The following is a 12,593-nucleotide window of genomic DNA, read 5'->3' on the forward strand; positions in this document are numbered from 1 at the left end:
TTAATCGTAAAATACTTGCACAAATAGCTATATTAAATAGGAATTATATTTATATGATTTTTAATGAGATCTTAAAAAAAGAAGATTGGAAAGAAGAATACCTCGAAACGATTTAAATGAAGTTCCCCGGAGTTTATTCTCCGGGAGTATTAGAGTAGAAATCAGTCTAATAAAATATGATAAATAAAAAAAATCAACAAATCCATTCAAAAAAAATTCCCAATTTTCATATTATCTTACGCCGTGACAATAAAATCTAGATTCGACAATTTTTTTAGAACAAAACTGCAATCCGTGCTTGAGTTCAGATTCCAATTTTGATTCAATTATTAATTAAATAAATAGAATGAAAAACAATAAGTCTACTATTTTATTTATTTTTTGTTCTAAAAATAGCAGTTCTAGTAGTCGACTCGATTCTTTCAAATTGTTTCTCATTATTAAGAAAAGGTAATAAAGATAAAATACGAGCTTGTTTTATAGCAATAGTAATTAATCGTTGTTGTTTCAAGGTCAATCTATTCACTCTCCTACATAAAATTTTTCCTTGTTCACTAATAAATCGACTAATTAAACTCAAGTTTCTATAATCTATTCGATCCCCCGATTGGATCGGGGGCAAACGCCTACATAAAGCTCGCTTAGATTTAATAAAGGGTCGCTTGGATTTATCCATAGTTTGTTTAGGTTATTCTTTATACATACCGAAAATTCTATTTCTTAATACTAATTTTATTAGGTCCAGCCAAAATAGGATCTGATTTGTTTATTTCTAATTTTTTCTATAATATATAGCATATATATAATATAATAATATGAAATATTTACTATAGAAATAAGAAATATATTAGAAATCCATTTTCTATTTTTTAAAAAAAGTAAATGATATAGATGAAAAATGTTTTGTCCCCTTACTTGAAAGGATAATAGATAGACGTTCGGCTCGATCTATTTCTTTATCTCTCCATGAATTGTATGTTTGTAACAATAAGGACATAATTTTCGCAATTCCAACCGACTAGGCGTATTGTGTCGATTCTTTTGAGTAATATATCTGGAAACGCCCCTTGATCCCTTATTAACACTCTTTTGAACACAACCAGAACATTCCAAAATCACTTTTACTTGAACATCTTTACCCTTAGCCATGAACCTCCTTTGTATATTTAATTCAAGCAACTTTTCTATTTTTCTTGAAGAAAGGAAAAGAAAAAAATAAAAAAGTTACAAAAATAGAAGTTGCTAACTCGAATTTCTAATCATAGTAATTTCATTTAAGTATCTTGGATAATACGCTTATCCTAGACCCACATTTTCGTTTCCATTTGAGCCTGAGAGCGTAAGTTTTGATAAGGTTGAATCCACTTTCTTCTTTACTCAACTAATCCTATTTAGTTTTTTTTTAAATAAAAAGAGGGGAAGGATTAGTCACAGATAGTTGATTCTAGCTCTAATCTTCGTTAACCCCTTACCCGTCTCAATAACTAGACTCAAAAAAAGGGGAATGTCCACGCATCTGGGTAAAAACGATTGATTTCGATTAATAGAGCGGCTAAAGACCCAAACCATAAAGTACTTAGTACCATTGCCACGGAAAGATATGTTTTGAAATCGCGCATTGAAAATCCTCCTTTTTCATTTCTTTAATATATAAAATAAAAGTAATACATATCTAATCTATAATCCTATGTGTAGAGTCAAAGACTACTTTTATTTATACACGAAATCTCTAAATAAAATCTATGTACTTTTACTTTTTTACTTCGAGTCGATAAAATATTTTTTTTAAGAAAAAGAGTAACATGCCCCTTCCTATTGAACTGAGCATTCCCGAAACGAAAAGTCTTTTTTTTCGTTTACAACAGATTTTTCATATACATAAATATACAAAACCTTTTTATTATACCTTATATGATAAAAGACCAAAAAGAAGAGGACATAGCAGTGCAGTTTAACTATGAATTTATATGAGAAATAAGAATGTGGAAAACAAGACAAGGATGTTTTACAATTACACTATAAAAACCAATTGAATTGAAAGGGATGTAGCGCAACATGGTAGCCCATTTGTTTTGGGTACAAAATATCACGGGTTCAAATCCTGTCATCCCTACCTAATTACTTTTACTTTGAGAAGTAAGTAGGAATTAATTGAAATTTTGATTCAAATTGGACATGCCTAATCTCTCATTTTATTTATTATACTCTATATGATAAATAATGTATGCATGCAAGATGTGGATAGAGTTTTCAGTTATAAAAAACCCTTTCTTTCCACTCTTATCTATTTTGATAAGAAAGCACTCTTAGTTCAGTTCGGTAAAACGTGGGTCTCCAAAACCCGATGTCGTAGGTTCAAATCCTACAGAGCGTGATTCCATTCTTGTTAAGTCAAATTGAATTAGACTGAAATATATGAACAGTAATCGAATCTAAAATTGACCTCTTCCTTTCTTTAATCCACAGGAGGTCAATCAAAAAAAAAATTGTCAATTAATCAAAGATCCAACTGATCACCACGTCTGTATTGCAAATATGCAGTTACAAATATTCCAGCCAAAGTAATAGGAATTAGGCCTAAGACAATTCCAAATAGAAAAACTTCAATCATTTCAATTTGTTTGAAAAGAAAAGAAAGGTAATATCTATCCATAAATATTAATCTGAATTGCCCATGAATCTCAATAACCAAAAATTCTCAATTGCTACAGTAAAGAACTAGAAAGATGGGCGGAATCCCACAGAAACATTCCTTGAGTTATTCATTCAATTAATTTCAAATAAGTCGTATCTTGTTTAGACCTATAAATAGAGCGGAGGTTATAATTAAAGCCTCTAGTAAAAAACCGAAATAACTAGTTAGAGTAGGCATGAAGGAGCTAACTAAAATATGTTCTTTTTATACAAATGTGTCTAAAGCATTTACCTAAGTTTCCATTTAGAAAAAAAAAAAGCAAAAATCGCAATTCAAAGAATAAGTTCAATTGAATATTTTGAATTCATCAACTATTACATTATAGATGTCACTAACAAAAATAAAGTAAGGTCAGTATAAAAAAACGACACGGCTGATTTTCTGTGACATCTACGCATCTCATAATTTTCAATCTAACATATTTTTTGCAAAACCTTTGAGTAAACTAATCTAATATTAAATTAATAATAAATATAACTATGGAATTTTCTTCAAAAATAAAATGTTATTTGTTTGAATCACTCTAGAATAAAATGAAAAATCATTTCTATTGGGATCAAATCGATTTTTTTTTCGAACGAAAAGGTTTTTTATAATTATAACACAACACTTTTTAGTTTTTATTTTCAATTAAACTTATTAGCCTCAACAATTGGGTTCATCCAGATAAAATAAATAATCTTTTGAATGAAAAGAAAAAGATTATCATCATTCAAAAAAATCTTTCTTTTTTCCAACTCGGTTATTGGAAGAATATGATAATCTTCTTCCGGAATTAAAAAAAAATGAAAACTAGTTCCATATGCACAAAAAAAACAAAGAAATTCTCGCATACTTCATTTCAATATTAACTGAAATCGCCTTGCTGTGTCAGAAGAAGGATAGCTATACTGATTCGGTATACTCTAAAGACACCTTTGGTACTATATTGGTAATCCTACAAGATCTTTACGTTTTTACGTAAAGTGAAAAGTAAAAGGAAATTTACTAATTTCATCTTTTACGTATTTGCCTTGGACTGTACAAGAATGTATGGAGCTCAGCATGTCTGGAAGCACAGGAGAACGTTTTTTTGCTGATATTATTACCATTATTCGATACTGGGTTATTCATATCATTACTATACCTTCCCTATTCATTGCGGGTTGGTTATTCGTCAGCACAGGTTTAGCTTACGATGTGTTTGGAAGCCCCCGGGCAAACGAATATTTCACAGAGAGCCGACAAGGAATTCCATTAATAACTGGCCGTTTTGACTCTTTGAAACAACTTGATAAATTTTGTAGATCCTTTTAGGAGGCCCAATGACCATAGATCGAACCTATCTAATTTTTACCATGCGATGGCTGGATGTTCACGGACTGGCTACCGTTTCTTTTTTGGGGTCAATATCCGCAATGCAGTTCATCCAACGATAAAAAAAATCGAATCCGAATTATATAGCTACGACACAATCAAACCCGAACGAACAAAATGTTGAATTGAATCGTACCAGTCTTTATTGGGGGCTATTACTCATTTTTATACTAGCTGTTTTATTTTCTAATTATTTTTCAATTAAATAAAAAGAAGGAACGAAATATATAGAATAGGAATGCTCTTATCCCATTCAGAAGGACCTCATTTCATAATTATCCATGACTGTTTATGTCTCTAAGCACGACTACTTGATGAAATGTGGAAAGAAGTGGGGTAAATGGCCAATACTACTGGAAGGATTCCTCTTTGGATAATAGGTACTGTAGCTGGTATTATTGTGATCGGTTAACTAGGTATTTTCTTTTATGGTTCATATTCTGGATTAGGCTCATCGCTGTAGTAATTGCATGAACCGAGGCATAGATATGAAAGTATAAGAACTTAACGGTACCTTCCTTTTCCCCTCGAATTAGACAAACAAAGAAGGGGGAGGTCCCATTAAATTCTTTTTTTAATTATCATAACTTTTTAGTCAAAATTTTTCGTATAAATGAAAAAAAGAACCCCCTTTGAATATTTTTGGAAAATTTATTTAGTCATTTCAAACATATATTCCTCCACAGTACTTATTGATAGTTCTTAAATTGTTAGAAAAAAGAAATCATTTGATTTACTAAATGATACAATGGAATCTAGATTTTTCTAGATTAAATAGAATGCAAGAAGTTCCATTTGTTCAATATATTTCCCCCTCAGTTTTTCAGTTTGTCCACTCCTTAATACGTGTTACGTGTAATAATAAGAAAAAGAGTTCAATCTCGTGAAAGACTAAAAATTCCGACTAAGTCTTTGACAAAGGGAATCAAGACTCATTAACGTTTCTTTCGACACACTCCTTGTCGTGTTTCGAAGACCGGGAAGGCAAAGAATCCTATCTAGAATCATTTGTTCCCCTCATTTTTCTTTTCGTTATATTCCCCGCTTAGTCCAGTATCCAGCCGAATTTGATTCTCAAATAGAAGACTTTTGATACACTTTATGATATTGAAATACCCAAAATATCATATGATAAGGTCCAAATTTCGATTGGAAAAGGTGAAAAAGTAGAATAGTCGTCTTCGCAATCTTCTATACATTAAAAGTAATAATCTAGTATCAAGTAATTTCAAACTTCTGCTTATGAAATGATTGAACAACCGGGAGCAATTTACTTACGACACTTAGTTGACATTCATAAAAAGTATCTAATGAATTATGAGTTCAATACATCTTGTTTAACAGAAAGACGAGTATTCCTTGCTCATTATCAGAAAATTACTTATTCACAAACCTCGTGTGGGGCTAATAGTTTTCATTTCCCATCTCATAGAAAACCCTTTTCGCTCCAATTAGCCCTATCCCCCTTTAGAGGTATTTTAGTGATAGGTTCTATAGGAACTGGACGATCTTATTTGGTCAAATACCTAGCGACAAACTCCTATGTTCCTTTTATTACGGTATTTCTGAACAAGTTCCTGGATAACAAGCCTAAAGGTTCTCTTATTGATCTTAGTGACGATATTTATGCTAGTGCTAGTGACGATATTGATGCTAGTGACTATATTGATGCTAGTGACGATATCAATTATGACCTTGATAAGGAGCTGGAGCTGCTAACTATGGATATGATGCCGGAAATAGACCCATTTTCTAGCACCTTTCAATTCGAATTAGCAAAAGCAATGTCTCCTTGCATAATAGAGATTCCAAACATTCATGATCTGGATGTGAATGAGTCGAATTACTTATCCCTTGGTATATTAGTAAACTATCTCTCCAGGGATTGTGAAAAAGGGTCTACTAGAAATATCCTTGTTATTGCTTCGACTCATATTCCGCAAAAAGTGGATCCCGCTCTAATAGCCCTGAATCAATTAAATACATGCATTAAGATACGAAGGCTTCGTATTCCACAACAACGAAAGCACTTTTTGACTCTTTCATATACTAGGGGATTTCACTTGGAAAAGAAAATGTTCCATACTAATGGATTCGGGGTCCATAACCATTAGTTCCAATGTACGAGATCTTGTAGCACTTATCAATGAGGCCCTATCGATTAGTATTACATAAAAGAAATCTATTCTAGACACTAATACAATTCGATCCACTCTTCATAGACAAACTTGGGATTTGCGATCGCAGGTAAGATCGGTTCAGGATCATGGGATCCTTTTCTATCAGATAGGAAGGGTTGTTGCACAAAATGTACTTCTAAGTAATTGCCCTATAGATCCTATATCTATCTATATGAAGAAGAAATCATGTAACGAAGGGGATTCTTATTTGTACAAATGGTACTTCGAACTTGGAACGAGCATGAAGAAATTAACGATATTTCTTTATCTTTTGAGTTGTTCTGCCGGATCGGTCGCTCAAGATCTTTGGTCTCCACCCAAACCCGATGAAAAAAATGGGATCACTTCTTATGGACTCGTTGAGAATGATTCTTATCTAGTTCATGGCCTATTAGAAGTAGAAGGCGCTCTGGTGGGGTCCTCACGGACAGAAAAAGATTGTAGTCAGAATGATTGAGTGACGTTGTTTCTTCGGTCCGAACTAAGGGATCCTTTAGATATAATGCAAAATGGATCTTGTTATATCCTTAATCATAGATTTCTCTATGAAAAATACGAATCAGAATTGGAAGAAGGGGAAGGAGCCCTCGATCCGCAACAGATAGAGTAGGATTTATTCAATCACATAGTTTGGGCTCCTAGAATATGGAACCCCTAGGGCTTTCTATTTGATTGTATCGAAAGGCCCAATGAATTGGGATTTCCCTATTGGGCTGGGTCACTTCGGGGCAAGCAGATCATTTATGATAAAGAGGATGATGAGCTTCAAGAGAATGAGTCAGAGTTCTTGCAGAGTAGAACCATGCAGTACCAGACACGAGATAGATTTTCCAAAGAACAGGGATTTTTTCGAATAAGCCAATTCATTTGGGACCCCTCAGATCCACTCTTTTTCCTATTCAAAGATCAGCACTTTGGCTCTGTGTTTTCACATCGTGAATTCTTTGTAGATGCAGAGATATCAAAGGGACTTCTTACTTCCCAAATGCATCCTCCTATATCTATATTTCAGCGCTGGTTTCTCAAGAATGCGCAAGAAAAGCACTTTGAACTGTTGATTAATCGCCAGAGATGGCTTAGAACCAACAGCTCATTATCGAATGGATATTTCCGTTCTAATACTCTATCCGAGAGTTATCAGTATTTATCAAATCTGTTCCTATCTAACGGAACACTATTGGATTAAATGACAATGTCATTGTTGAGAAAAAGATGGCTTTTCCCGGATGAAATGAAAATTGGATTCATGCAAGAGTAGAAAGATTTCTCATTAGATAGAGAAGATCACTAAGATTTCGTGATCCGCTGCCAAACTTATTCCAATTCCAAGATCTCGGATCGAATTAATATTGATCCGAGATCTTGGAATTGCTCATTCAATGAGCATTCTCAATATTATGCCTTGAAGAGGACTCGAACCTCCACGCTCTTGAGCACGAGATTTTGAGTCTCGCGCTGTCTACCATTTCACCACCAAGGCATCTTGAAAGTGATTCGTATTCCATGAATATGATATCTATCTAGTGTGATGTATGGAATATATAACAAAGGTGGAGTGTTGGAGTATTTCTATTGATCGGTCATATAGGCCAGGATCGGACATCCAATTGCTTCGATTTGAATGATCCGAAGGATACCTTATCCTTATATATTTCAAAAAGATGGATAATCAACCCTATTTTTCGATTCAATAGAAGCCTAAAGAGATGAATAGGGTCCCAAATAACGAGAAATGTAAAAAGCGGGTCTGATTTCGCCTATTCCTAATCCTATATGGAATCGAACGACGCGGGGATCCATATGTAAACATAGTATCTATTTAGATACGCTCGAATGACCCCTTCTCATAATGAGCATGTATATAACCGTATTCTGGTCAGGTATGGAATGAACTTATAATCATGGAATCGACTCGATCATCAGATTCTAGATTATAAGTTCATAACCCTAGCCCATTCCCATTTTGGGCGGAATAGATCTACTAAATTCTTTGATTCCAGTCAGTAAGAGTAAGAGGGATCTTGAACTAAGAAATAGACTCTCAAAGCTAAAAAAGGGTATTCTAAGCAATTGTGATAATCGGGTTCATTGATATTCCTAGTATAGTAGATGCTATCACACATACAATCATACTCAATTCGATGGAATTCTTTGATCTTAAAGGGGATCTTCTATAATTTCGCACGTGAGGGGTTATTTCTTGGTTTCGTCCAGTCATTAATAACTTAATTATTTTTAGATAATAGTAGATAGAAAGAACGCTCGTAAGGAGTCCTATTAAAACCAATAAATATAGGCCTGCCTGCCATCCACACCAGAATAATATTTTTTTTCTAATACCACAATTTCATGATCATTTTGGGTTAACATTTTAATACAAAGTTCGAGTTAAATATTATTCTCGTATTGAATGTTTTTTCTGAAATTGTATAATAATTTACTACTTACACAAAACACCATCTTTTATTTTTATTCGTTAGTGAAAGTTCTTAAGACAAAGATAAAAAGCAGATGCATGTATTCAGTAAATAAATAACAATATTAACAAAAATAAAACTGACATCCATCCATAGATTTATAAATTAGGTAATGTAATATCATTTTTATATCATAAAACAAGTTTATTATTATGACAATTGACAACTATTAGGATATTGGCCGAAAATATATCTTCGTCCTTTAACTTAGCCCATTTTTGATATAATATTTTCTTGTTATAATAATGGGCAATCTCAAAAAAAATGGATAAAATAACACACAACAAAACGCCAACTTTATTGATACATATAACACACTTATAGAGTACTAGTAACGGCATGGTCAGCTCATCAACAAACAACATCTTGTTCATTAAGTATTCCTTGGAATTGGAATAATGCGGAGAGGATTAGCTTTTTGCAATGTCATTCCATACTTCTCATCCAAATCTAAATCATTAGGATGCATATCATTTTCAAGTTTCCAATTATAGTTGTAAAGAAGATTAGCCATCATCAAAGTCAACATTCTATATGACAAGGCAATACCAGGACATATTCTCCTACCCGCTCCAAAAGGCAAGAGTTCAAAATTTTGTCCTTTAAAATCTATGTCACTATCCAAAAATCTTTCAGGAGAAAATACTTCCGGATCTTTCCATATGTTTGGATCACGTCCAATGTTCCAAAGACTTACAAGGACTTGAGAATTCTTTGGTACAGTGTAGCCACATAATTCTACGTCACTATTTGCCTTTCGGGGTAACAAATACGCAGTTGGAGGATGCAAACGAAAAGTTTCTTTGATGATGGCTTGCAAGTACGGAAGATTTGAAATCTCAAATTCTTGAATGCTTGAATGATCTCTTCCAAGAACTTGATCAATTTCATTCTGAACCTTATCCATAATATTTGGAAATTTTATTAGCTCTGTCATTGCCCATTCCAATATATTTGCAGTAGTATCTGTGCCAGCATCAAATATGTCCTGCCAAAATTTTTAATTAGATATAGTATCAATTTAATAAGTAGGATAATTGATATTGAGTAATAATATTGTACACATCTTATAATTTTAAAATCTTTATTTTGTTATATTAGTTTGAAGAACTAATTTATATAAGGGTAATTTGTTACCTTTTATTATGTGGGACAAAAAATTATAGATCTTTATTTTGAGAATATAATAGACTTTAAATTTAAGTGGTTCATCAAATCATATGCACATCTTATTTATGTTAAATTGCAGATGGTTTTTGCGATCAAGATTTAGTCGAAAACAAGTGCTTTGTTATCTGTAACAAGGGTATATGTTGGACTCCCCAAGTCCCCTTAGGTCACTTAAAACTTAAAAAGCATTGGGGATAGGAAAGAATATGGCCACAAGAATGATGCATATAAAGTTAGATCAAAATATTAAATGGTATAAGCATATATAAGAAGACAAGTAATAAAGAAACCAATAATACTTACAACTAGGAGATGAAGAAGATCATCCATACTCAATTCATTTTCTTCGTGGAGATTGAGAAGAATGTCTAAAATGTCCTTAGTTGGTTTTTCTTCAAAATGATTAGAAGATCGAACATTTTGCCTTTCATGAATGATTTCATTGTATATATCCAAGAGCTTACTATAATAACTAGCCATACGACGGCGTACTCCAAAGGGGTCAATATAGCCAAGAATAGGGAAAAAATCGGCAAAATTAGGCCTACTCATTTCCAACATAATGTTCCACACAAGGTTCTTAAGCTCTTGGGAAGAACTAGACTCATAGCTAGCAAGTTCCTTTGAGAATAATGTGTTTGATAATAGGTTAAGTGTGGTGGTAAATGCTGCTTTCCCAATATTAATAGGTTGCAGTTTTGTACAACAGTTTTGCACATATGCAAGAAGTTGTTTAATCATGGCTTGTCTAAGGTCTTGGCTATCATCAAGACGCTTGTTTGAAAGCAATTGGATGACAGAGATTTTTTTTAGATTTCGCCATTTTGGGGAAATGGGAATCCATGCGTAAGAAAACTTACTATGATCACATGCCCTAACCGAATCTGGTATGGTTCGGCTAGATAGTGCATGATCATTAAGAAACATTTCTTTAGCAACAGATGCAGAAGACACCACAATAGTGGTGACGCTTCCTAGCTTTACTCTAATCAAAGGGCCGTAGGTTTTAGCCAAATCAGCAAAGGTTCGATGTGGCTTTTCGCCAAGATCGAAAATATTACCGAAAATTGGCATTGGTTTAGGTCCAGGAGGGAGCTTACAAGAGTGTTTTGAAGAGCTGCTTGCATAGTGTTTGAACAAAATGCTCAAGCTCACGAAGAGTATGGACACAATTACAAGTGCTGTATTATCCATTATTATTGTTACTTAATTGATACCAAAGATAATTAATTGGAAATGTATCAAAAAAGATTAAGCTAGTTGGTAGTTTGAAAGCATTTGTGTGGACGAGAACTCCAATTGTAGCTAATGAATATAGAATAGTGAATATAGAACAACTTAGCAACATATGTACATATTTATAGACTGCAGAGATAGTCTTGTTGAGTTGATATTTTAGATGTTTATCTTTTTTTTTTTTTACATGCTCATGCTTAAGTTTAAGCTTTTGGTTGTATAACTCTTTTGACACCATATAATAAGGGAAAGTAACAAAATATTATTGTCTTACTCTCATCCTCCCCTTAATTTGAGTGACGTATATTTAGTCTTAGATAAAAAGAAAACTTATATTGAATTAAGTCATACTTATGGGTAAAAGGCTATTGTATGAAAGGGTGTGAAAGAGTATTATATTATTTATTTATGATCTTGTGAATTATTAGGTCACAAATAAAATTTTAAACTATAAATAAAAAATGACTTGACCCAAATGTACCTGAAAATACTAGGTCAAACCCATTCGAAAACCAAACTCAAACAATTGACTAGTTTTCTAAATATTTTCAACTTATCACTTCTATGTCATTATTTTTACCCCATTATATTTTTAATTTGAATCAACATTTATTTCTTTAAACCTTTAAATCGACATATTCATTATCTTTTCGATATAATTTTACTTTTTTAAATAGAAATAATTTATTTTTGAATTGTTGGGTCTACCAAAATCTATCTTGAAACTAACTTGTAAAAAAATATTCGAGCTAAAATTGACATAGCAAATGACCGACGAAAAAGACCAAATCCCAAATCACCCAATCACTCTTTTGACATGTCTAGTATTTTATTTATAATCTATCTATCTATGATAACAAATACTAATATAAAAACAATTTACGCCACAAACGTTTTTATCTATTTAACGAATTATTGACATCTTAAACTTCTCAAATTTAATATATACACTTTTTGCCACATTTTAAATTTTATGTATGATTTGTTTTCTACTTTGATCCTTTTGCAAGCAATGATTCGTTTTCTGCATAACATTAGATTTGGACCGAAAGATTTATTTTGAGTCAGGTATTTTTTTAATAAGCTCATATTGATGATTTTAACTCTTAAGGTTTCTGATTTAAGTATTTTATGGTGACCCAACAAGTCAAGTGTTTAACGGTTCTTACTTATTATTCTTATTTTTTGTTTTTAGAAAATCTATCATATACTTTTTTTTATTAAATCATTTTGTATAATAATTAGCCTATTTACAACTTATAAAGTTTCAAGGTCTAAACATAGAATCGAAACCAAATGGAGAAATGATGAAAGATGGTCGTTTAAGAATGTTTGCGTAAGTGTAAAGACGGTGTTTTAGCGAACTAATTAATTAGGAAGATCGAAAGTTGAAGCTCAGGAGACTCAAAAAGACGAGAAAATTAGAAGATGACTCGGAGGACGCGAGTGGAAAAATATAGGAATAAGCCAGACTCACAA

General features: G+C 32.5%; 1 protein-coding gene, 1 non-coding gene and 1 pseudogene across 2 annotated transcripts; 2 read left to right on the top strand and 1 right to left on the bottom strand.

Moving 5' to 3' along the window:
* The first annotated feature begins 2,300 nt into the window (after positions 1 to 2,300).
* TRNAW-CCA (transfer RNA tryptophan (anticodon CCA)) lies at positions 2,301 to 2,374 on the top strand. The gene has a single exon. It is a non-coding gene; the product is annotated as a tRNA-Trp (tRNA).
* A 2,924-nt stretch (positions 2,375 to 5,298) lies between these two features.
* Positions 5,299 to 7,417, top strand: LOC130821480 (protein Ycf2-like; annotated as a pseudogene).
* A 1,537-nt stretch (positions 7,418 to 8,954) lies between these two features.
* Positions 8,955 to 11,208, bottom strand: LOC130820773 (cytochrome P450 76AD1-like). The gene is made up of 2 exons (XM_057686283.1): positions 10,182 to 11,208; positions 8,955 to 9,696 (listed from the first exon to the last, which is right to left on the bottom strand). The coding sequence occupies exons 1-2, from the start codon at positions 11,070 to 11,072 to the stop codon at positions 9,082 to 9,084; spliced, it is 1,506 nt and encodes a 501-aa protein (XP_057542266.1). The 5' UTR covers positions 11,073 to 11,208; the 3' UTR covers positions 8,955 to 9,081.
* Between the last annotated feature and the right edge of the window lie 1,385 nt (positions 11,209 to 12,593).

Source organism: Amaranthus tricolor, chromosome 8 (genome assembly GCF_026212465.1).
Source record: "Amaranthus tricolor cultivar Red isolate AtriRed21 chromosome 8, ASM2621246v1, whole genome shotgun sequence".
NCBI lineage: Eukaryota > Viridiplantae > Streptophyta > Magnoliopsida > Caryophyllales > Amaranthaceae > Amaranthus > Amaranthus tricolor.